The sequence below is a fragment of the Thamnophis sirtalis genome, unplaced genomic scaffold (assembly GCF_051295495.1).
Source record: "Thamnophis sirtalis isolate CommonGarterSnake01/CBP01778 unplaced genomic scaffold, rThaSir2_p1.2 scaffold_2, whole genome shotgun sequence".
Taxonomy (NCBI): domain Eukaryota; kingdom Metazoa; phylum Chordata; class Lepidosauria; order Squamata; family Natricidae; genus Thamnophis; species Thamnophis sirtalis.
In genome coordinates, this window is record NW_028261382.1 from 42,915,755 (window position 1) to 42,940,687 (window position 24,933).

The following is a 24,933-nucleotide window of genomic DNA, read 5'->3' on the forward strand; positions in this document are numbered from 1 at the left end:
CAACACTCTGTTCAAGCCAGAGGACGAAGGTTTGCCCGGGGGCGCATTCACAAGTGAGGAGGAGGGACCCCCCCACCCGCGGGACCCCCGCCCAAAAAAGCCCCTCCGAACGTTCGCGCAACATTTCCAGCCAATCGGAGAGCGGCGTGAAAGGGAAAGCGGGGAAGAGATCAAAGGCTCAGCTTGGCTACCTTGTTTCCATCCAATCCGCTGCTCCGCTCGGCTTTCCGCTCCTCCCGAGGACCAATCGCATCCTTTGAAAAAGAGGGCGGGGTGGAGAGGGGAGGGGGGAGATAAGGAGGAGTGGGGCGGGGAAGATGGCCGCCCCCATCAAGATCACCGAGGGGGGGAAGGAAAACTGGGGGGGGGGCTCTGAATGCCTGACGCCTTTCTGACCCCCCCTTTCCCCCCCAGCCAATCTGCCCTTTTTCTTTTGAAAATAAAGGGGGGTCTGGTTCCCCCCAGCCCCCCAAGCTTTATTTCTGCGCCCCCCCAAAAAAACAAGCCTCCCATTCTCTCCCCCCCCTCTCCATTTCGCAAGAGGAAGCATCCCCATTTTTATTCTATTTTTATTTCCCATCCTCATGTCTGCCAAAGGATTATTATTATTATTATTATTTTTCCTCCCACCCCACTGGATTCCCCAGGAGCCACTCAGGTGGGGTTCCTGGTGTGAAATAACACAAGCCTTCAATCGTGGTTAAACTGATGGGACAAGCCTTGGCTAGGTAGCCAGGCTTAAGGTGAGGAGGGGGGGGGGAAGGAGAGAGAGGATATGGGGAATATATTGGCTCCCTTCTCCGCCCCACGGAAAGGGGCTCGCCGGGCCGAAGGACTCTCCAACCCGGGTAGCTTCGACGAACTTCACCGCAAATGCAAAGGTAAAACAGATTTATTTTTATTTTGCTTCTCTAGGGATAGATTTGATTGGCAGGTCCTTGGGGGGGGGGCTGGTGTTTTGCTCCCAGACGTTTCATGGCCCAGCTAGGTAATATTATCAGGGCTAGAAGGGAATGAGGATTGTGGGGAGGAGGAGGAGGAGGAGGAGGAGGGGGGAAGAGGAGGAAGAAGAAGAGGGGGAGGACTGTGGGGTCTTTAGATCTCTCTGAGCCTGGTGGTTTTCTGGCAGGCGTTTCATGGCCCAGCTAGGTAATATTATCAGTGCTAGAAGGGCATGAGGATTGTGGGGAGGAGGAGGAAGGAAGAGGAGGAAGAAGAAGAGGAGGAAGAAGAGGAGGAGGAGGATGGACTGTGGGGTGTTTGATGCTCTCTGAATTTGGTGGTTTTCTTGCAGACGTTTCGTGATCCAGCTAGGTAATATTATCAGTGCTAGAAGGGATGAGGATTGTGGAGAGGAGGAGGAGGGAAGAGGAGGAAGAAGGAGAGGGGGAAGAGGAGGAGGAGGAGGAGGAGGAGGAGGAGGAGGAGGAGGAGGAGGAGGAGGAAGGAAGGAAGGACTGTGGGGTGTTTGGTGCTCTCTGAATTTGGTGGTTTTCTTGCAGACGTTTCGTGACCCAGCTAGGGTACATCATCAGGGTTAGAAGGGAATTGGGATTGCTCCCTGTTTACATACAAGTGGATTGGATAGAAGAGAATATTTGCAGCTCAGGGTTGAACTGTGGGGTCCTTGGTGCTCTCTGATGAGGAAAGACGATTGCTATGTATGAATTAAATAGAAAGACGGTTTATAATTACGAAAAGGCCAATATAATTAACGGAATTGTGGACAAGCTAAATAAGAAGCTAAGATAAAGAAATGGAGCCCAAATTCTTCTGTTATATTATTACTATTGTCGCCTGTATATGTGTTAATTAATATCTTGTTTGCTTCTCTCTCTGTTTTTCTTTGATATACCCTGACAATACGCTGTAATCAAAATGTTTACGAATAAATAATAAGTTTAAATGTGGCTTCAAATTCTCTCTCTCTTTTTTTAAACCGTTTCAGATGTTTTCCCCCAACAAATAGAAGGCGTCAAACTGATAATTAATAAATCTCTCAGTAGCCATTTCCAGGTGAGTCTCCTTGCTTCTACGGATGGGTAGTGGATGAGGGGCTTCGTAATACCTTAGCCTGCCCCCAAGGGGGTGGTTGTGTGGAGTCGTGGAAGGAGGGAACCCTATCTCTCCCCCCCCCCCGCTCAGCCAGCAAACAGACATTAAACCAAGTTGTCTTTCTACGGATAATTTTTGAGTGGCAACGGTTTGTTTAGGGACGACTCAAAATTACGACAGCACTGAACAACGGGACTTAGGACGCTGTTTCACACTTACGCCCATTGCAGCCTCCCCACGATTAAAATCCAGACACTTGGCAACTGACTCGTATTTGTGACCGGGGTGGTGGTAGGGTGTCACGTGATCCCCTTTTGCGACCTACTGACCCGCAGCCCCCGGATTCGCTTAACGACCGTGGCACTAATTTAATGCCTGCAGTGAGGGATTCACTTAACCGCGGCAGCCGGAAAGGTCGTAAGACGGGGCGAAGCTTTCACTTTGCGGCGAAAGTTTTGGGCTCAATGAGGACTACCTGCATGCCTCGTCTTCTGATTTAAAGCTTGCTGCTGGGTTTTTTTTTCCACCCACTGTAGGTAGCCCACACCATTCACATGAGCACCATTGGCCACTCAGGTTACCATCTGAACACGACGTATGTTGGAGACCAGCAACTCAGTCCTACAGAGGTGAGTGAAAATAGATTATTTCTGGTCAAAATGGGATTTAATTTGTCTTTTGGGTCCTAATTCCCAGGATACGAGTGGGTGGATTTTGGGTTCCTTGAAATATGGCTTGTAAAATCAGGTTAGTTAACAATCCTTAGGTATGAAAGGCAGCCAATCACCAGGAGACGGTGAGTTCTAGTCTCGCCTTAGGTATGAAGGTGGCTGGTGTCTTTGGGCCAATCACCAGGAGACGGTGAGTTCTAGTCCCGCCTTAGGTATGAAGGTGGCTGGTGTCTTTGGGCCAATCACAAGGTGACGGTGAGTTCTAGTCCCGCCTTAGGTATGAAGGTGGCTGGTGACTTGGGGCCAATCACCAGGAGACGGTGAGTTCTAGTCCCGCCTTAGGTATGAAGGTGGCTGGTGTCTTTGGGCCAATCACCAGGAGACGGTGAGTTCTAGTCTCGCCTTAGGTATGAAGGTGGCTGGTGACTTGGGGCCAATCACCAGGAGACGGTGAGTTCTAGTCCCGCCTTAGGAATGAAGGTGGCTGGTGACTTGGGGCCAATCACCAGGAGACGGCGAGTTCTAGTCCCGCCTTAGGTATGAAGGTGGCTGGTGACTTTGGGCCAATCACAAGGTGGCAGTGAGTTCTAGTCCCGCCTTAGGCGTAAAAGTCAGCTGCGTCACTTTGGACCAATCACCAGGAGACGGTGAATTCTAGTCCCACCTTAGCCCATTGAGTGGCTTTAGGCCAGTCCCTCCCTCTTATCCCAACCCAACCTCGCAGGGCTGTCGTTGTGGGAGAAAATAGGAAGAGAAAGCAGTATCAGTTTTGTCCACTATCTTGAGTCATTTATTTTAAACAAAATTTAAAACCTAAATATTTAAAGTTTTAAAATAATTCAATTCAAATAAAATTACATGTTTATTTTTTCTTTTTTAAAAAAGCCCATTTTCCTAGAATGGGCAAAATTGTTATTTTCCTTTTACCAGAAATCAAGCCATAAACAGGTCATGGAAGAAGGATTAATAATTGAAAAGTTTCTTGGAAATGCAGTGAAATTTCGGCCAAAATTATAAGCTTTGAAAGAGAGTTTCTGCCCGTTTTATTTTTTTAACTACTGGATAACCCGGCGTTGCCCAGATATTTATTTATAGTGGGGAAATATCCGGACCAAACGAAATTTTTAATGTTGGATTTTCCCCCTTACCAGAGGGAGCCCCCTTGTTATGTACTGTGAAGCCGTTACCATGGTCACTCCACTGTGCTGTACAGTAGAAGCCATTTTAAGGCAGTACGGTAGAAGTCATTTAAAGGCACAACAGGATGTATCTTAACAGAACACAGACCCCGAGAAGTGTTAGAGGTGTCTTACCCCCACAGTATTAGTTTCCAGAGAGTAAGTCATCTGTGTTTCAAGTTTGGTTGAAATTGCTCCAGGCAGTCCAGAGTTACGCTGGGGGACACACAGATGCATACACATACACGGCCATTTTTATATAGAGAGAAGATTCATTCAATCCTTTTTTTTTTAATCCCCCTGGTTCTTTTTCCTAGACTTTTCCCACCCTTATTGGCGATATCAGCAACGTCGGAAGCCTCAGCGCCCAAGTCCTCCATCTTATAGCAGAGCGGATACGAACCAAAGCGGTTTTCCAGGTAACGGCGGTTTCTCTCCCTGCCCGTCCGTCGGGAATTCGAAACCGAGCTTTCCGATCGACAAGCTCAGGGTCTTAGCCCCTGAGCCGCCTTTGGATGATGGAATAAATATATATACAATTGGGGATAGTGATTTTGAAAGATGGCAGCTCAGGTGCAGATTTTGAAAGGAGGAATTTCCCCGCAGGTAGAAAGTTAGGGACTCCCTTGAGATGCTAGATTTCTTTCAAGTGTGCCTTTTTCCCCCCTGCCTCGTTCTTCTATCCTACGGCATTCCTGTTTTTTCTTTCTCTCTGTCCTTGGTACTTACTGCGAAGGGCTCAGGATGTGAAGTGTAGACTAGGATTTCTTTGTTAAAAAGGCAATTCCTGACTGATTCGCCCTGTTCTAGACTCAACAGGCCAAATTCACCACTTGGCAGTTTGATACGGAATATCGGGGGGATGATTACACGGCCACTCTGACACTGGGGAACCCCGATCTGATCAACGAATCCGGTGAGTGAGTGTGTCACACAGATAATCTTTGGCAGGGATTGGCATCCCTTCCATTATTCATCCATTTACTTCCTTTCTTTTCCTTCTTTCCCCTTTCCATTCTTTTTGTCTCTCTCTCTCTTTTTCTCTTTCTATCCCACCTTCTCTTTCTTGGTCTTTGTCTCTCAGTCTTCCTTCCTCCCCTCCTTCTTTCCTTCCACCCATCCATCTTCCTTCCTCCTCCCTCCCTCCCTTCTTCCCTTCTCTTCTTTTCTTTCCTCTCCTTCCGTCCCTCCCGCCCTCCTTTCTTCCTTCCATTTTCTTTTTCTTTCTCTCCCACCCTATCTGTCTTTGTCTCCCTTTCTCAGTGTTCCTCCCTCCCTCTTTCTCTTCCCTTCCTTTCTTTCTTTTTCTTTTTTTCCTTCCTTCCTCCTTCCAACCTTCCTTTCCTCTCCTTCCTTTGTTCCTTCTCTCCCTCCCTCATTCCTTTTCTTCCTCTCCTTCCTTCCTTCCTCTCCTTCCTTCCTTCCCTTCCTCCCTTCGTCCCTCCTTCCTTCCCCTCTCCCTTCTTCCTTCCTTCCCTCCCTCCTTCCCTTCCTTTATTTGTTCCTCCCTCCCTTCTTTCTTTCTTCCTTCCTTCCTCTCCTTCCTTCCTTCCCTACCTCCCTTCCTCACTCCTTCCTTCCCTCCCTCATTCCCTCCCTTTATTTGTTCTCTCCCTCCCTCCCTTCTTCCTTCCTTCCTTCCTTCCTTCCTTTGTTCTTTCTCTTCCTTCCTCCTTGCTTCCTTCTTTCCTCTCCTTCCTTCCTTCCCTCCCTCCCTCCTTCCTTCCCTCCCTCCCTTCTTTTTCCTTCTTTCCTCCCCTTCCTTCCTTTGTTCCTTCTCTCCCTCCCTCCTTCCTTCCTTTGTTCCTCTCCTCTTCTTCCTTCCTTCCCTCCCTCCCTCCTTTCTTTTATTCCTTCTCTCCCTTCCTCCCTCCTTCTTTCCTCTCCTTCCTTCCCTTCTTCCTTCCTTCCTCCCTTCCCATACATTTTAAACTTTGGGAAACCTTCTACTAAACAATACCAACGAACGGATAGTTCTCCATTTGCAACCTGGGGATGGCCAGTGCAGGGGTCACTTTTTAAGAGCCGGCCTAAAAGAGATGTTCCCTGCCAGTGGCAACTGACCCATTCCCATGTTTTCATTCCATGCAGTGATTCTTGTGGCACACTTCCTCCAGAGCATGACGTCACGGTTGGTCCTGGGGGGTGAACTGGTGTATCACCGGCGTGCCGGGGAAGAAGGAACCATTGTGACTTTGGCTGGCAAGTACACCGGTGAGTAGCTCCTTTCCGAGGGCCACGGAGGGAGAATCGGATTGTCCCCAATTCAGGGGTCTCCGCCGGATGCCATCAGAGGAACAGTTCCTGGGTTTTCCAGGGATAAGAGTGGTTTGTAGAACCTTATGTGCTCTAAAAATGCCCCACCACGATCAAAAACAGCAGGGGACAAGAACGGCAAGAGACGCCAACATGCCTAAACTGCAGTGTAAATTTCAGGCCTCGCTCTCTTGCAGCCCAAAGACAGTTCTGAAAAGAACAGCATATTGTTTTTCAGGGGAAGAAGGAGCTGAGAAGCCAGGAAAAACAGGAAAAAGAGAGAAATGGGAGGGGGTGGAAGGAAGGAAGGAAGGAGAGAAGAGAAAGACAACAGCGCACGCGTGAGAGAGAGAGAGAGAGAAAAGAAGAAGAAGAAGAAGAAGAAGAAGAAGAAGAAGAAGAAGAAGAAGAAGAAGAAGAAGAAGAAGAAAAAAGGAATATAAGAAATGGAAGGAAGAAAGGAAAAGAAATGGGAGGGAGGGAGGGAGGGAGGAAAAGAAGGGGAAGAGGAATATAAGAAATGGAAGAAATTAAGGAATGGAAGGAGAGAAAGACAAGGCAAAGAAAGAAAAAGAAAGAAAGAAAAAGAAAAGGAAGGGAATATAAGAGAAATGGAAGGAAGGAAGGAAAAGAAAGGGGAGGGAGGGAGGAAGACAAAGAAGGAGAAAAGGAATATAAGAGAAACAGAAGGAAAGAAGGAAGGAAGGAAGGAATGGAAAGAAGAAGAGAAAGACAAGGCAAAGAGAGAAGAAAGAAAAGAAGAAAGGGAATATAAGAGAAATAGAAGGAAGGAAGGAAAAGAAGAAAAGGAATATAAGAGAAACAAGGAAAGAAGGAAGGAAAGGGAGGCAGGAAGAAGAGAAAGTTAAAGAAAGAAAAAAGAAAAGGGAATATAAGAGAAATGGAAGGAAGAAAAAGAAGGAGAAAAAGGAATATAAGAGAAAGAAGGAAGGAAGGAAGAAGAGAAATTCAAAGAAAGAAAGAAAAAAGAAAGGGAATATAAGAGAAATGGAAGGAAGGAAGGAAAAGAAGGAGAAATAGGAATATAGGAGAAACAAGGAAAGAAGGAAGGAAGAGAAAATCAAAGAAAGGAAGAAAAAGAAAAGAAGAAAGGGAATATAAGAGAAATGGAAGGAAGGAAGGAAAAGAAGGAGAAATAGGAATATAGAACAAGGAAAGAAGGAAGAGAAAATCAAAGAAAGGAAGAAAAAGAAAAGAAGAAAGGGAATATAAGAGAAATGAAAGGAAGGAAAGAAAAGAAGGAGAAAGGGAACATAAGAGAAACAAGGAAAGAAGAAAGGAAAGGGAAGAAGGAAGGAAGAAGAGAAAATCAAAGAAAGAAAGAAAAAGAAAGAAAAAGAAAGAAAGAAAGAAAGAAAGAAAGAAAGAAAGAAAAAGAAACTCCTGACCTCTCCCACTGAGCCTAATCCAAAGTCAAATATTTAAGTTCAGCTGAAGAGTTAAGTTGGACTTTGGATGGATCAGTGGCTCCAATTCTTGGTAGATAAATAATCGGGAACGTTGGGGATGATGGGGCAAAGATGACCGAATTCGCAGAGACGGCCAAATTGTCTTGTTTAGTTAGAGGAAATGCATTTATTTATTTATTTTGGGTTTTTGGAAATCCCGCATGGAGTCTGGGATCTGGATGGAGTCAGGATGGAGTCAAGGCAAAAAGGATCTGCCAAGGCTTGTTTTTAATGATGGTTTCGTGTTTCTAATGCTTCTTTTATTTGCACCCTGCCCCAAAGAAGACACGCAGTATATTTAATAATTAGAAATGATATTTCATAATATTTGTGCCTTATTTTAGCTCTCAAATGGATAGCCACCCTTAATTTGGGGTATGCGGGAGCCCATGCCAGTTACTACCACCGAGCTAATGATCAGGTGAGTTGAACCACCATTCCTCCTCCTCCTCCTCCTCCTCCTCCTCCTCCTCCTCCTCCTCCTCCTCCTCCTCCTCCTCCTCCTCCTCCTCCTCCTCCTCCTCCTCCTCCTCCTCCTCCTCTATTCTGCAAATCCTACTCCCTTCTAGCACTGATGATGTTCCCTAGTTGGGTTATGAAATGTCTGCAAGAAAACAGCCAAGTTCAGAGAGCACCAAGGACTCCACAGTTCCCCCCCCCCCTCCTCCTCCTCCTCCTCCTCCTCCTCCTCCTCCTCCTCCTCCTCCTCCTCCTCCTCCTCCTCCTTTTCTTTCTTCTTCACCTTGTCCTTTTCTCCCTCCTCCATCGCTTTATTCGTTTCTTCTCTTTTTTTGCATCTCCTTCTGATCTTTTTCTCCTCCTGCTTCTAATGTTCATCTCTTTCCTGTTCTCTTCTCACCTTTTTCCTTCTAATTTTCATCTTCCTTTTGTATTCTCATTTTTCTCTTCCTTCTTCGTCTTTTTTTCTACTTTTCTTCTCATCTTGTGACCTTCATGTCTTTCTTGTCTTCTTCTCCTCCATCTAATCTCTTCTTTTCCTTCTCCTCCTAACCTTCCTCTCCCTCCTCCTCCTCTTCTCCTTTTCCCCCTCCTTTTTTCCTTCTCTTCCTCTCTATCTTTCTTCTCTTCATCCTCCTCCTTTTCTTCTTCATCTCTTTCTTCTCCACTTTCTGTTTCTCCTCCTCTTCCTTCCTTTTTCCTTCCTCCTTCATGTCTCCTGTTCCTCCTCCACACCTTTCTTTGACTTTTTCTTCTCCTCCTCCACTTTTCCCCAATAGCCTTAAGAGTTTGACTTCCATTCCCACCCCCCCTTCTCCTTGGCAGATTCAGGTTGGCGTGGAATTCGAAGCCAACACCCGGCTGCAAGAGACGAGCTTCGCTTACGGGTATCAACTCAACCTGCCCGAAGCCAATATGATTTTCAAAGGTGAGTGAAATTAAACCATCAGTAGGTCCTACACTCTGCCAATTATCCCTCTCTCGTTGAAGGGACAACAACTGTACTTCCCATTTTCCTGGCCAAAAGTTTTCCTGCCTAAGGCGGGACTAGAACTCCCTGTCTCCTGGTGATCGGCCCAAAGTCAGCTAGTTGGCTTTACACCTAAGATGGGACTAGAACTCACTGTACTTCTGGGGATTGACCCAAAGTCACCCAGTCTGTTTTCATGACTAAGGCGGGACTAGAACTCCCTGTCTCCTGGTGATTGGCCCAAAGTCACCCAGTTTGTTTTGATGCCTAAGGCAGGACTAGAACTCCCCCGTCTGCTGGTGATAGGCCCAAAATCACTCAGTCAGTTTTCAAGACTAAGACAGGACTAGAACTCCCAGTCTCCAAGTGATAACCCCTGTCTCCCAATCTGTTTTCATGACTCAGGCTGGACTAGAACTCCCAGTCTCTCGTGATTGGCCCAAAGTCACCCAGTCTGTTTTCATGCCTAAGGCAGGACTAGAACTCCCCATCTCCTGGTGATTGGCCCAAAGTCACCCAATCGACTTTCCTGCCTAAGGCAGGACTAGAACTCACTGTCTCCTAGTGATTAGCCCAAAGTCACCCAGCCAGCTTTCATGCCTAAGGGTCAGTTTTCAAGACTAAGGCAGGACTAGAACTCCCAGTCTCCAGATGATAACCCCTGTCACCCAATCTGTTTTCATGACTCAGGCTGGACTAGAACTCCCAGTCTCCAGGTGATAACCCTTGTCACCCAATCTGTTTTCATGACTCAGGCTGGACTAGAACTCCCAGCCTCTCGCGATTGGCCCAAAGTCACTCAGTCAGTTTTCATGACTAACCTGGGACTAGAACTCACCCTCCCCTGGTTGCCTAAACCCCGGGTGCCTTAACCACTAGGCCAAGCTGCCACTAACGCCTCCTCCTCCTCCTCCTCCTTCCTTCCTCCAGGCTTTCTGGACAGTAACTGGTGCGTGGGGGCAGTCCTGGAGAAGAAAATCCCCCCTTTGCCCGTGACTTTAGCGCTAGGCGCCTTCCTCAACCATTGGAAGCACCGGTTCCACTGCGGGTTCAGCATCATCGTCGGTTGAGGGCCTGCGTCGCTTAACATGATGGATGATGGACACGAGTGTATCAGTGCCCAGGCCGCTGTGCCACAGCTACGCGGTGATGCCACAGCCGCCTCCGTGGCTCCGTGCACACAATTCCTGCCCGGGGGGGGAAACACACGCCGTTTCTCACCCGGGACTCCTGATTTCGCGGGCTTAAAGGGCAACGTTCACACCGGGCACAGGATTTTGGGTCCAGGTGGTGGCAAACTTTTTCTTCGTTCGGTGGTCTTTGGAGAGTTCAGAGGCCCAGATTCCTCAGCGGAGCGAGGGATCGGCGCCATTTTGGTGTGAGTGACATTAGGGGGGTCCTGAAATTCCGAAGACCCCCCCCCCCCTCCAACTCAGCTGCTGTTTCCTGGACAGTTTGTGCTCTTCGGCTGATTCAGGGGCAGGGACCACAAATCCGAATGTACGACTTTCAGTGCAATGGTGACTCTAAATATGATTAAAATGATGACGTGGCTGAGTTTTCTAGCCCCTCAAAACCCCTCCAGTCTGGTTCTTTTAACACCTTTTAATGATACGTCATAGAAGGGAAGCTGTGCCACTTTTCTCAAAGTTTAGAAGTAATCCTCTAGTTAAAGGTAAAGATTACCCTTGCACATATGTGCAGCTAGTCGTTCCCGACTCTAGGGGGCGGTGCTCATCTCCGTTTCAAAGCCGGAGAGCCAGCGTTGTCCGAAGACGTCTCCGTGGTCATGTGGCCGGCATGACTCAACTCCCGAAGCCGCACGGAACGCTGTTCTCTTCCCACCAAAGGTGGTTCCTATTTTTCTACTTGCATTTTTTACCTGCTTTCGAACTGCTAATTTGGCAGAAGCTGGGACAAGGAACTGGAGCTCACTCCATTACGTAGTGCTAGGGATTCGAAGCGCCGACCTTTCTGATTGACAAGCTCAGCGTCTTAGCCCCTGAGCCACCGTGTTCCATAATCCTCTCGTTACGACCATTCGGTTAGTGACTCTTTTTTCCTGCCCCTTTTGAGTGCGGGGAAGAGAACCGAGAGATGAAAAGAACAGATGATCGGTTAAACAGTAAAACGGATAGATAAATACATGGAATAAAAGGGAGAGGATAGAAGATCAACCAAGAAAAGATGGCAGATAAACACGAAAGGGATAAAAGCGATAAAAAGAAAAATGAGGGGTAAACAATAATGAATAAATAAAACAGATCAATAGGTAAAATGCACGAGAATAAAAATGGTAAAGATGATGGATAAAAATAGACAGATGAAAATCAAACGGAAGTTAGATGAAAAGGAAGATGGTAGAAATCTAAAAATTAAATAGCTAAATAGATAAAATTGATGATTTTTTTTTAAAAAAATGATACAAATAAACTGGATGAAAAGAAAGACGGTAAAAGATGAAAAAAAAATACATGAGAAGAAATCTAAAAATAAAACAAAATAGATAAATAGATAAAAATGGATAAAATTTTTAAAAAAGATAATAAAAATAAAATAAACTCAAAAAGAAAGATGGTAAAGAAAAGGTGGCAGATAAAATTAAAAGATAGACGGAAATAAAAACATCAAATCGATGAAAAGGAATACGGTAGAAAAGATGTTCGCTAAAAATAGATGAAAAGAAAGAAATGCATAGAAATAAAAGATGAGGTAGATGAAAGAGGCTAATCTACAAGGTAAGGTGGGTAGGTAGGTAAATAGATAAAGATAGATAGTTAGATAGATAGATAGATAAATAGATAGATAGATAGATAGATAGATAGATAGATATAGATGATAGATAGATAGATAGATATAGATGATAGATAGATAGATAGATAGATAGATAGATAGATAGATAGATGATAGATAGATAGATAGGAAAAAGGAGGTAAGTAGGTAGGTAGGTAGGTAGGTAGGTAGATAGATAGATAGATAGATAGATAGATAGATAGATAGATAGATAGATAGATAAGATACAGTGATAGATAAGTTATAGAGAGATAGATAAATACAGATAGATAAATAGACATAGATATAGAGTGATATAGATATAAATACTTAAGAGATAGATAGATAGATAGATAGATAGATAGATAGATAGATAGATAGATAGATAGATAGATAGATAGATAGATGATACATGGATGGATGGATAAATGGATGGAGAGAGAGAGGTGATGGATGGATGGATGGATAAATGGATGGAGAGAGAGGTGATGGATGGATAGATGATAGATAGATAGATAGATAGATAGATAGATAGATAGATAGATAGATGATACATGGATGGATGGATAAATGGATGGAGAGAGAGGTGATGGAAGGATGGATGGATGGATGGATGGATGGATGGATAGATAGATAGATAGATAGATAGATAAATAGATAAATAGATAAATAGATAAATAGATAAATAGATACCATGGCTGGATGAAAAGATAAATAAAAAAATATTCAATAAACCTGCAGGGAAAGCTTTTGAATGAACCCACAAAAGATGAAAAACCAATCTGGAAAAATAAACCACGTTTTAATTTAATTTAATTGCTACCATTAAAGTGCTACTGGAAGAGCAGGGAGGGGAAGAGTCCATTTCCTCGTCGCGTCGTAGAAATGAGCAAAATAGCAATTTCCAAGAGAATCCTCTGCCCGCTGGAATTCAGTCCTCGACTCACGACCACAATGGAGCCCCCCCAAAAAATGTACGTTGCTAAGCGAGACATCGTTTATGTGAATTTCACCCCCTAGTGCGGCCTTTCTGGCCACCGTCGTTAAGTGAATCACTGTCCCGTTAGGAACACGGTTGTGAAGGGGACTCGGCTCGGCAGAAGGTCGCAAAAGTGGATCACGTGAGGGCCGCACATCCCTCCTCCCCGGATACTGCGACCGTCGTAAATGCGAGTCGGTTGTCGAGCGTCTCTGAATTTGGATCACAGCGGGGAAAAAGGAAGCCGCTGACTAGAACTGGGCACAGATGCGTGTGTGTGTGTGTGTGTGTGTGTGTGTGTGTGTGTGTGTGTGTTTTTACCATATTGATAGTCCTCTAATTACAACCACCTTGAGGGCAAATTTTCCGTTGCTAAATGAGACGGTCCTTTAAAAAGTGACATCTGCCTCATTTTACGCCGCGTTTTCCGTATGGACGCTAATTATTTACTTAAGTAAATCACTGCCGTTCTGGCTAATAACATGGAACACGGTCGTTAAGTGAACCTGGCTTTCCACCCCACCCCGCTTGGCTCTGCTGGTTGGAAGGTCCCAAAAGGGGATTCCCCCGAATCCGGGACACCGCAACTGTCATAAATGCGAGCATTTGAGGGTGCAGTCACGGCCGTAAGTGTGAGACATGTCCCTTTTTCCGGTTTAGTGACTCGGAATGGTCACTAAACCAAATGTGGTAAGTCGGGGGGGGGGAGCCTGTATCTATTTGCAAAGCAGAGGTTTCCCCCTTTTAGCTGATAATTTCGGAGAGCAGGGGGGTCAAGGAAGAGAGGTTTTGACGGTCGTCGATATGGAGGATCTGACGGGTGTTTTCCACTTTGAGTGTCCGAAGCTCGGTTAACAGCAGGAGAAGTTTGGCATAGAGAAACCTTAGGGGGGAGGAAAAAAGAAGATTTAAAGACCCCTCCATCCAGTTTGTCCCGTCTTCCTTCCTCCGCCATCCCTAATTCCATGTGGTCCTCGACTTACGACCATAACCGAGGCCAACGTTTCCAAGCCAGGCGCCGGTTAAAGTAAATTTCTCCTCAGCCAATTTAAGGGAATTGCTGCCGTCACGAAGCGAATCCTGTCGTTAAAGTGAATCTGACCCCCCCATCCCACCCTCTTGAATTTGCTTGTGGGAAACTGTCAATGGAGGAAGCTGGATTCGTTTAATGACCATGGGGTTCACTTAACAACGGCAGCGGTTTGCTTAACATCTGAGGTAAAACGAGGCCGCAGAATCCGGCGTGACTCGCTTATCGACTGCCAGAAATTCGGGTGTCAATTGCAGCCGTAAATTGAGGACTAGTTATAATACAGGCATCCCTTTAAAAATATTTCACTCAAAGCCATTTGAGCCAGCATCCTTTAAAGAGGGGCGGGCTTCAACTCCCAGAATCCCCCAGGCAGCAAGCTTTAAGAGGGATGGACTTCAACTCCCAGAATCCCCCAGCCAGCAAGCTTTAAGAGGGATGGACTTCAACTCCCAGAATCCCCCAGCTAGCAAGCTTTAAGAGGGATAGACTTCAACTCCCAGAATTCCCTAGTCAGCAAGCTTTAAGAGGGATGGACTTCAACTCCCAGAATCCCCCAGGCAGCAAGCTTTAAGAGGGATGGATTTCAACTCCCAGAATCCCCCAGCCAGCAAGCTTTAAGAGGGATGGACTTCAACTCCCAGAATCCCCCAGCCAGCAAGCTTTAAGAGGGATGGATTTCAACTCCCAGAATCCCCCAGCCAGCCTGCTTTAAGAGGGGTGGACTTCAACTCCCAGAATCCCCCAGCCAGCCTGCTTTAAGAGGGGAGGCCTTCCACTCCCAGAATCCCCCAGCCAGCAGGCTTTAAGATGGATGGGCTTGAAGATTCTTACCTGCCTTCCGGCCAGGGATGCCAGTGGTCGATGTATTTCTTCAAGGTCAGAGCAATCATCTCCTGGGTCCGATCGATCTCCTCCCGTTGGGTCACATCCACGTGATCTACGAAGGGAGAGGTTTTTTGGGGGTGCGGAGGAAGAAGAGGGGGGAGGACTGGGAGGAGCGGGTGGCCCCCGAGGAAGCGAAACGGAGCAAAGGGAAAGGGAAGGGAAGCTGAAGCTATCCTAGGCTCCTAAGAGGTCATCTAGTCCAACCCCCTGGTCAAGGCAGGGATCCAGTAGAATTATATATAGAATTAAAAAAAAGACTAGGAGGGGCTTTAGAGGTCATCTAGCCTGACCCCCTTCCATCCAGAGCAGGAATCCTCATCTCCCCTGAATGTTGGGCAGGTGGGATAGAGCCCCCTCGTGAACGGGGTGGGCTGGGGGGGGGTCTCACCTGGGTAGAACAGCACCAGGGCTTGTAGTAAGACGTACTCAGCTTCATGCAGCCTCAGTTTCCTCAAACTGATGTGGAATTTCAGCAGCGGCTCTAAATAGATCTGTTGAAATCCAGCTGGGGGGGGGGAAAGGAAGGAAGGAAGGAAGGTGTGAGAGATAAAGAGAGAGAAAAGAGAGAGAGAAAGGGAGAGGAGAGAGAAAGTGAGAGAAAAAGAGGGAAAGAGAGAGAGAGATGGAGACAGGGAGACAGAAGAGAGAGAACATGAGAGAGAAAGAGAGAAAGATAAAAAAGAAAGAAAGAAAGAAAGAAAGAAAGAAAGAAAGAAAGAAAGAAAGAAAGAAAGAAAGGGAGATAGGAGAAAGTGAGAGAGAAAAGAAAGAGAAAAAAGAGAGAAAGAGAGCAAAGAAAGAAAGGGAGATAGGAGAGAAAGTGAGAGAGAGAGAAAGTGAAAGAAAGAGAAAAGAGAAAGAGAGAGCAAAGAAGGAAAGGGAGACAGGAGATAGAGAAAGTGAGAGAGAGAGAGAGAAAGAAAGAGAAAGAAAGAGACAGGAAAAAAAGATAGTGTGAGAGAGAAAAAGTGAAAGAAAGAGAAAAGAGAAAGAGAGAGCAAAGAAGGAAAGGGAGATGGGAGATAGAGAAAGTGAGAGAGAGAGAGAGAGAAAGAAAGAGAAAGAAAGAGAGAGGAAAAAAAGAAGTGTGAGAGAGAAAAAGTGAAAGAAAGAAAGAGAAAAGAGAGAAAGAAAGAAAGGGAGACAGGAGATAGAGAAAGTGAATGAGAGAGAGAGAGAGAGAGAGACAGGAAAAAGAGATAGTGTGAGAGAGAAAAAGTGAAAGAAAGAAAGAGAAAAAAGGAAAGAAAGAAAGGGAGACAGGAGAGAGAGAAAGTGAGGGAGAGAAAAAGAGAGAGAAAGAAGGAGACATGAGAAAGAGATAGTGAGAGAGAGAAAAAGTGAAAGAAAAAGAAAGAAAGAGAAAAAAAGAAGGAAAGAAAGAAAGCCGGAGACAGGAGAGAGAGAAAGTGTGAGAGAGAAAAAGAAAGAAAAGGTGGGATCAGTGAGCTTTCCGGAAGCCATCCTGGTTTTTTCTCTCCTTCCTTGGATAAATACCCCTGTTTGCCCACAGGAGGGGGCTTTCACACAACCCAAGGCAGCTCCAATTTGACGCACTTGTGAAACACACACACAAACACACACACACACACACACACACAGACACACAGACATACACACACACACACACACACACACACACACACACACACACACACACACACAAACACACACCGGCACCTTCCCAGCAGGAAATCTCCATAATCTCTTCTCCATGCTTGGCTCCATGGCGGTTTAATCTCTCCCCGAGATTAATTACAGTTTATTCTATTTATCTGGACTCTGGGAATAAAAACAACAACAACAACAAAAACCTCACACACCAACCATCCAGATGTTCAGCCTCGTTTATCTGGCTCTTAATTAATCCAATGCTTTTAATATTAATCCCCCAGGGGGGATCCCGAGGACGATGGGGGAGAGAATAGGATGTCGCTTTCTGAAACAGACAGGTTTTGGAGAAAAAACCCCGTAGCCCCCTCCAGAGATTGCCAAACTACAATTCCCAGCAGCCTCGTTGGTCGCGAAGGTCGGCAGTTCGGCAGTTCGAATCCCTCGCGCCGCGTAACGGAGCGAGCTCCCGTGACTTGTCCCAGCTTCTGCCAACCTAACAGTTCGAAAGCACGTAAAAAATGCAGAAAATAGGGACCAGCTTTGGTGGGAAGGGAACAGCGTTCCGTGCGCCTTCGGCATTGAGTCGTGCCGGCCACATGACCACGGAGACGTCTTCGGACAGCGCTGGCTCTTCGGCTTTGAAACGGAGATGAGCATCGCCCCCTAGAGTCGGGAACGACGAGCACATATGTGCGAGGGGAACTTTTGCCTTTATATATATCAAATTTGGGTAGATTAACCACGTAATCCTCTAAACCATTCTTTTTTTGGCCAGTTTTTCTGGCAATGGGAAACTAGAATGAAATATATTACCTGTGGCTACGGCAGTTTTCGCCTTACGACCACAAGCCAAAGTAGAATTTATGTCGCTAAGCACGACGGTGGTTCAGCAAGCTGTGCCTGACTTGATCGTGGCCGCCGAGTGCATCGTTTTAGTTGTTAAGCGAATCCCACACTGTCATTAAGCGAACCTTGTTGTCGGATAGCAAATGGCGATCAAATGACCCCTGGGACATTGCATTACAACCGTCGTAAATACAGGACGATGCCAAGTGCTTCTATGTTAATTGGGTCGACAGAGTTGTAAAAGTGTGAAAAAACCGTCCAAAGTCACTTTTTTTCCCAGTCATAACTTTGAGCAAATCGTCGTACGTCAAGGATTCTCCATCAAGGCCACCACCTTTTCGGATAGCCAAAGTTTTGCCCAATTAGATACCCTCTCTGACCAGGCTGAACTAACCGAAAGCAGATTTCTCAATTTTAATTCCCCGAGAATTAATCTCTCCGTTCGCCAGATTAACAGAGTTGGAAGGGACCTTGTAGGTCATCTAGTCCAACCCCCCACTCAAGTAGGAGACCCTACACCATTTCTGACAGAGGGCAGTCCAGTCTCTTCTTGAAAGCCTCCAAGGATGAAGCTCCCACAACTTCTGTTCCATGAGTTGATTCTTCTCCCTGTCAGAAAATTCCTCCTTATTTCCAGGTTGAATCTCTCCTTGGTCAGTTTCCATCCATTCTTCCTTCTCTGGCCTTTGGAGAATAGCTTGACCGCCTTCCTCCTCTCTGTGGCAGCCCCTCAAATATTGGAAGATGCTCTCCTGTCTCCCCTGGTCCTTCTCTTCCCTAGACCAGCCATGCCCAGTTCCTGCAACCGTTCATCGTAGGTTTTTAGCCTCCAGGCCTTTGATCATCTTAGATAGATTCAGATTAACAGAGTTGGAAGGGACCTTGTAGGTCATCTAGTCCAACCCCCTGCTCAAGCAGGAGACCCTACACCATTTCTGACAGGTCCAGTCTCTTCTTGAGAGCCTCCAGGGATGAAGCTCCCACAATTTCTGAAGGCAACTTCTGTTCCATGGGTTGATTCTTCTCCCTGTCAGAAAATTCCTCCTTATTTCCAGGTTGAATCTCTCCTTGGTCAGTTTCCATCCATTCTTCCTTCTCTGGCCTTCAGGGGCTTTGGAGAATAGCTTGACCCCCTTCCTCCTCTCTGGGGTAGCCCCTCAAATATTGGAAGATGCTCTCCTGTCTCCCCTGGTCCTTCTCTTCCCTAGACTAGCCCAGTTCCTGCAACTGTCTGTTTGAGCCTCCAGTCCCCTCATCATCCTGGTTGCTCTTCTCTGCCCTCTTTCTAGAGTCTCAACCTCTTTTTTTATAGCGTGGTGACCAAAACTGGATGGAGTGTGGTCTTACTAGGGCTTTATGGAGTGGTATTAGTTAGTACCTCACTAATCATTAATCATTGCTGCATTCGCTTAGCAATGGGGCATGGGGGCCTTCTCCTAACGTAGCCACCAATCATGGTTTGTTCGCTTCGCAGCTCCCTGGGTTTGCAACCCCTCGGTTTGAACCACGGAACTCTTTAACAAATAATGGTGCCAGACGGGGTGAGGCCTTTTTTAATACTGCAGCATATAAATTAATCATTGCCCTTGTTTTCTTCTGCAATCCGTACGTTGCTTTATACACTGTGCCGGAGATTTAAATAGCGAGCGGGTTTCTGCATTACCGATCTATAAATTGAGAGATTAAACAATTACGGGTGCAAAATGGGAGAATTGAGGGGGCTGGCGGCAGCCGAAATAATCACAATATTTATAATTTAGGATGGTTTGATGGGCTGGCTCGGCCTTCGATCCGAGGACTGGGAAACTTGGTCGATATAGTTTCATCCTACAAGCTAAGTTTCTTGGGTATTTAAAAATGGCAGCGAATAATTTCTCGTATATAATGAAATATGTATATGTTCTCGGCTCTTAGGTTCATCTTTCACGTCCAACTTCTTCTCGTTTTCATTTCCTTTCTCGGAAGAAATAGAAATAAAAATAGTTCCACCAACTATAAGTGAGTGTGTAGGTAGGAGGGGGGTGTTTTTCAACGTTTGGCAATTTTAAGAGGGGTGGACTTCGACTCCCAGAATTCCCCCAGCCAGCTCGGCTTAAAGTTCTCCAGCCAGCTTGGTTTAAACTTCCAGAATTCCCCAGCCTGCAGGCTTTAAGATAGTGGACCAATTGGCAGAATTCTCCAATTAACTATGCTTTAAGATGGGTGGACTTCATCTCCCAGAATTCCCCAGTCAGCTTGCTTTAAGATGGGTGGACTTCAACTCCCAGAATCCCCCAGGCAGCAAACTTTAAGAGGGATGGACTTCAACTCCCAGAATTCCCTAGTCAGCTTGCTTTAAGAGGGATGGATTTCAACTCCCAGAATCCCCCAGCCAGCAAGCTTTAAGAGGGATGGACTTCAACTCCCAGAATCCCCCAGCCAGCAAGCTTTAAGAGGGATGGACTTCAACTCCCAGAATTCCCCAGTCAGCTTGCTTTAAGAGGGATGGACTACATCTCCCAGAATTCCCCAGTCAGCTTGCTTTAAGAGGGATGGACTTCAACTCCCAGAATCCCCCAACCAGCAAGCTTTAAAAGGGATGGACTTCATCTCCCAGAATCCTCCAGCCAGCAAGCTTTATGAGGGGTGGACTTCAACTCCCAGAATCCCCCAGCCAGCAAGCTTTAAGAGGGATGGATTTCAACTCCCAGAATCCCCCAGCCAGCAAGCTTTAAGAGGGATGGACTTCAACTCCCAGAATCCCCCAGCCAGCAAGCTTTAAGAGGGATGGACTTCAACTCCCAGAATCCCCCAGCCAGCAAGCTTTAAGAGGGATGGACTACATCTCCCAGAATTCCGCAGTCAGAAAGCTTTAAGAGGGATGGACTTCAACTCCCAGAATCCCCCAGCCAGCAAGCTTTAAGATGGGTGGACTTCCACTCCCAGAATTCCCTAGCTTTAAGATGGGAGGACTTCCAGAACTCCCCAGCCAGCATGGTTTAAGACTTCAACTCCCAGAATTCCCTCGCAATCTGCTAGCTAGGGCATTCTGGGAGTGGAAGTCCACACAATCTTAATATTGCCGAGGTGAAAGAACATTGGGTGAAGGTAGAGGCAGCTCAGGACAGCTCCTCCCCGCGTGCAGAAGTGTCTGGTGTGACGCACAACAATTGTGAACTCACAAGAGGCACACCATGAATTCTCTTCCACACTCACCACCCGACCTACCCAGGGCGCCATCTTGGATGGTGTAACAATGTGGGCCGCAGGTCCAAGTGTTGGTTTCCTCGTTGAACACCGTGTTGAACTGGATCTGGCAGATCTCCAGGGTGGCTCCTTTTAGAAGGGAGATCTGGTCATCAATGGGCAGATTTCTAAGGGAGGAAGACCAAGATTAGAGGCGGAGGCTGTGGGGATGCTCTTAAGAAGAGCCTACCAGAAGTTGGCTGTTTCCGGCCTCCGGAGGCTTCAGGGAGGCCCGCTAGGACCAAAACAGGGCCTGGGGGCAGAGGGGGTCACACGAACCTGCAAAGGGGCAGGGAGGGGATTGAATTATGGGTGTGGGCACACGTGGAGAAGGAGGGGGGGCGGAAGGAAGGAAGATGAGTAGATAAACAGATGGATTGAAGGAGGGGAAGGAAGGAAGGAAGGAAGATGAGTAGATAAATAGATGGATTGAAGGGAAGAAAGGAAGGAAGGAAGGAAGGAAGGAAGATGAGTAGATAAATGAATGGATTGAAGGGAAGAAAGGAAGGAAGGAAGGAAGGAAGGAAGATGAGTAGATAAATGAATGGATTGAAGGGAAGGAAGGAAGGAAGGAAGGAAGGAAGGAAGGAAGGAAGGAAGGAAGGAAGGAAGGAAGGAAGGAAGATGAGTAGATAAATAGATGGATTGAAGGGAAGAAAGGAAGGAAAGAAGGAAGGAAGGAAGGAAGATGAGTAGATAAATAGATGTATTGAAGGGAAGATGAGTGGATGGATGGATGGATGGATGGATGGATGGATGGATGGATGGATGGATGGAAGGAAGGAAGGAAGGAAGGAAGGAAGGAAGGAAGAAGGAAAATGAATAAATAGATGGGTTGAAGGGAAGGAAGGAAGGAAAATGAGTAGATAAATAGATGGATTGAAGGAAGGAAGGAAGATGAGTACATAAATAGATGGATTGAAGGAAGGAAAGAAGGAAGGAAGGAAGATGAGTAGATAAATAGATGGATTGGAAGAAAGGAAGGAAAGAAGGGAAGATTAGTAGATGGATTGAAGGGAACGAAGGAAGGAAGATGAGTAGATAAATAGATGGACTGAAGGGAAGGAAGGAAGGAAGATGAGTAGATAAATAGATGGATTGAAGGAAGGAAAGAAGGAAGGAAGGAAGATGAGTAGATAAATAGATGGATTGGAAGAAAGGAAGGAAGGAAGGGAAGATTAGTAGATGGATTGAAGGGAACGAAGGAAGGAAGATGAGTAGATAAATAGATGGATTGAAGGGAAGGAAGGAAGGAAGGAAGGAAGGAAGGAAGGAAGGATAGCAGAATAACAGAGTTGAAGGAACTTTGGAGGTCTTCTAGTCCAACCCCTTGTTCAAGCAGGAAACCCCATACTATTTCAGACAAATGACGGTCCAGTCTCTCCTTAAAGTGATGGAGGAGCACCCATAACTTCTAGTGGCAAGCTGTTCCACCGCTTCATTGTCCTCTCACCATTAGGAAGTTTCTCCTTCACTCCAAGGTTGCTTCTCTCCCGGATTAGATTCAGGGAAGATTGAGACGGTCCATCCACCCTCACAACTCCTCCACACTCACCTGAAAGCTGGGATGGCCTTGGCGAACTGGATGACTTGTTGGATCATGAAGGTGCTGAGGTCGGCAAACAGGGGCAGGAGGGAGAAGACGTCGGGTAGGACCTCCTCCGGATTGTCCTCGTGGGCGGACAGGAGATACAGAGAAGAGAAGGAAGCCTCCTGAGAACCTCGGATGTCCGGATTATGGAGACCGAGACGGACTGGCGGCTGCAGAGAGAAGCTGGGTCAGATGCCTTTACTGAGGATGCTGTGGGTGAGACCTTCCCCCTAACCCCAGAGCTGGGACAACCCCATCCTGCCTTACAGGTGTCCTCGATTCTCGATACGATATTTTATTTGGGATTGCTTCATTTTGATATTCTAGTTTGGTATTTTTTTATTCTATACTAGCCGGGAATATATAGGAGGGGAAATATCTGGACTAAACGTAATTTCTAATGTCGGATGTACAGTAGATGCCATTTTAGGGCAGTACAGTAGAAGCCATTTTAAGGCACAACAGGCTGTATCTTAACAGAACACACACACCAAGCCGTGTTAGGGGTGTCTTGCCCTCAAGGTAGTTTTGCAGGATCCAATTTGAGGTCTTATCTGATGTTGATTTATTTTTTTACTCGATTTCATGTTGATATTTTGTCTTCGGTTTAATTTTATTTGGATATTTTTATTTTATCATGGCATCGTATTTTGTTACGATTCTTTATTTTATTTTGAGGAGCGGTGCGGAGGCCCAGAGGCGTAGCTCTCGCCTCACAATCGGCAGGCTGTGAGTTCGAGCCTAGGTAGAGGCAGATACATTTCTCTCTGGGCAAGATGAGAATATTATCTGCTGAACAAAACTCTGCACTGGTGACACGAAAGGCATCCGGCCAGTTAAAAACAAACTCCATTCAGTTGCCCAGGGATTATGGGGTCGTTAAATGATGATGTTTATTTTATTTTGACATTTTTTATTTGATGTGATTAATTTTATTCTGTATTATGGAAGGGCAATGCATAGATCACCGCTTCCCTCCTCGCTGTTCAGCACTGATCTAAACTCTCTAACCTTTAGGATTCACCACCATGACGTCTACAGGTAGTCCTCGACTTACAACGGTTCATTTCGGGACCCTTGGAAGTTACGACGGCCCTGAGAAAAGTGTATCCGGACCAGGTTTCACACTTACGTCTACCCGTGGTCACCTAAACCGAATTCAGACACCCCTTGGCAACTGGCATGGACTTACGACGGTCGCAGTGGTGGTGTGATCCCCTTTTGCGACCTTCTGACCATGGGGAAGCCCGTTTTCCCTTAGCAGCCGCACGGCTAACTTAACAACGGTGGCGATTCGCTTAACAACCGCGGCCAGAAAGGTTGCGAAACGGAACCGACGTCACCCCGTAATAGAAATTTGGGGGTCTTTTGTGGTTGTAAACCGAGGACTGTCAGTATCAGCGGGCCCGTCTTTGGTTTCAACACCCCGATCTGGGGCTGTCTTAAACCCCGACCGAAGAGAGCCTAAACCCGGGTTAAGAGAGTTGTGTGAAGGGAGGAGATCGGTCCTCCTTCTGAATGGCTCACTTGGTAGTGGATGAACTGGGAGAAAGTGGAATCGAAGTGTTTCTTGTGAGCTTCCGTGAGCATCTCGATCAGGTGTTCCTGCTCAGGAGACAAGCCAGGATCCTCCGGGGGGTCGGCTGGGAGAATCGGGGGGCATTTCTGCATCTTCCGCTTACGCAGCGCTCGGCGGGCGTAGAGGGCGTCTTCCGACATGATCACTGGCAGAGGAGGAGGGGGGGGGAAGACGATCGGGGCTCAAATGCTGGTTTGCAAGTTGTCCCCATCTTGGAGCCGTTCCGTTTAGTGACAGATTTTTTTTTAATAAATAATAATAATTACTGAAAAAGGTGGCTTAAGATTGTCCTTATCTTGCCTTTCTTTCTCTTCTATTTCTCCCTTTGCTTCCATCCTCCTTTTCTTCTTTCCTTCTGTACATCCCTCCCTCTGTGACATCCATATTCTTCCTTCCTTTTTCCTTCCTTCCCTCTCTACTTTCCCCTTTGTTTCCCTCCTTCTTTTCTTCCTTCCTTCCTTCTATCCCTCCCTTCCATCCATCTTCCTCCCTCCCTCCGTCCCTCCCCCCCTCTTCCCTTCCTTCTCTATTTCTCCCTTTGCTTCCCTCCTTCTTTCCTTCCTTCCTTCCTTCTCTATTTCTCCCTTTGCTTCCCTCCTTTTCTTCCTTCCTTCCATCCCTCCCTCCATTACATCCATCTTCCTCCCTCCCTCCTTCCTTCTCTATTTTTCCCTTTACTTCCCCTTCTTCTTTCTTGCCTTCCTTCCTTCTCTATTTCTCCCTTTGCTTCCCTCATCCCTTCTTTCCTTCCTTCCCTCCCTAGTTCTCCCTTTGTTTCCCTCCTTTTCTTCCTTCCTTCCATCCCTCCCTCCATTACATCCATCTTCCTCCCTCCCTCCTTCCTTCTCTATTTCTCCCTTTGCTTCCTTCCTTCTTTCCTCCCTTCTGTATTTTTTTCTTTGCTTCCCTCCTTCCTTCTTTCCTTCCTTCCTTCTCTATTTCTCCCTTTGCTTCCCTCATCCCTTCTTTCCTTCCTTCTCTTTCTCCCTTTGCTTCCCTCCTTTCCTTTCCTTCCTTCTCTATTTCTCCCTTTGCTTGCTTCCTTTTTTCTTCCTTCCTTTCATCCCTCCTTCCATTTCATCCATCTCCCTTCCTTTTCTCCTCCCTCCCTCTTTCCTTCCTTCCCTCCTTCTTTCTCTATTCTTCCCTTCCTCCCTTCCGCATCCCCAATTTTGCTCCTAAGTTGAGGACTGACTGGACCGTAAACCCCTAGGCAGGTAGTAAGACCCTGACCCTATTTCTGCCTTCCATGCCAGCCCACCCACCCATCCCGCCGCCAGCAGCCTTTTCAATCTGAAGCCGGTCTTAAATTGGCTTCTCTTTTGCCGTTTTTCAAACTTTGCTCTTATTT

At 46.5% G+C, this 24,933-nt stretch overlaps 2 protein-coding genes across 2 annotated transcripts; one reads left to right on the forward strand and one right to left on the reverse strand.

Annotated features, from left to right (window-relative positions):
• The first annotated feature begins 303 nt into the window (after nucleotides 1-303).
• TOMM40L (translocase of outer mitochondrial membrane 40 like) lies at nucleotides 304-10,634 on the forward strand. Its single transcript, XM_087705169.1, has 9 exons — nucleotides 304-881; nucleotides 1,949-2,016; nucleotides 2,592-2,684; nucleotides 4,222-4,323; nucleotides 4,715-4,820; nucleotides 5,996-6,118; nucleotides 7,974-8,050; nucleotides 8,914-9,016; nucleotides 9,989-10,634. The coding sequence occupies exons 1-9, from the start codon at nucleotides 776-778 to the stop codon at nucleotides 10,126-10,128; spliced, it is 918 nt and encodes a 305-aa protein (XP_087561295.1). The 5' UTR covers nucleotides 304-775; the 3' UTR covers nucleotides 10,129-10,634.
• A 1,977-nt stretch (nucleotides 10,635-12,611) lies between these two features.
• NR1I3 (nuclear receptor subfamily 1 group I member 3) lies at nucleotides 12,612-23,727 on the reverse strand (the record flags this gene model as incomplete). Its single annotated transcript, XM_087705170.1, is given in 6 exon segments — nucleotides 12,612-13,692; nucleotides 14,674-14,779; nucleotides 15,116-15,232; nucleotides 20,395-20,540; nucleotides 21,968-22,173; nucleotides 23,531-23,727. Coding segments are annotated over 6 exon segments (911 nt in total), but the record flags the coding sequence as incomplete, so codon positions are not given.
• Between the last annotated feature and the right edge of the window lie 1,206 nt (nucleotides 23,728-24,933).

Excerpts from the sequence above, each read along its gene's own strand:
- TOMM40L (XM_087705169.1), top strand. The coding sequence starts at position 776 with ATGGGGAATATATTGGCTCCCTTCTCCGCCCCACGGAAAGGGGCTCGC. Across the intron at positions 882-1,948 it reads ACTTCACCGCAAATGCAAAG|ATGTTTTCCCCCAACAAATA; the intron begins GTAAAACAGATT and ends AAACCGTTTCAG. Across the intron at positions 2,017-2,591 it reads CTCTCAGTAGCCATTTCCAG|GTAGCCCACACCATTCACAT; the intron begins GTGAGTCTCCTT and ends CACCCACTGTAG.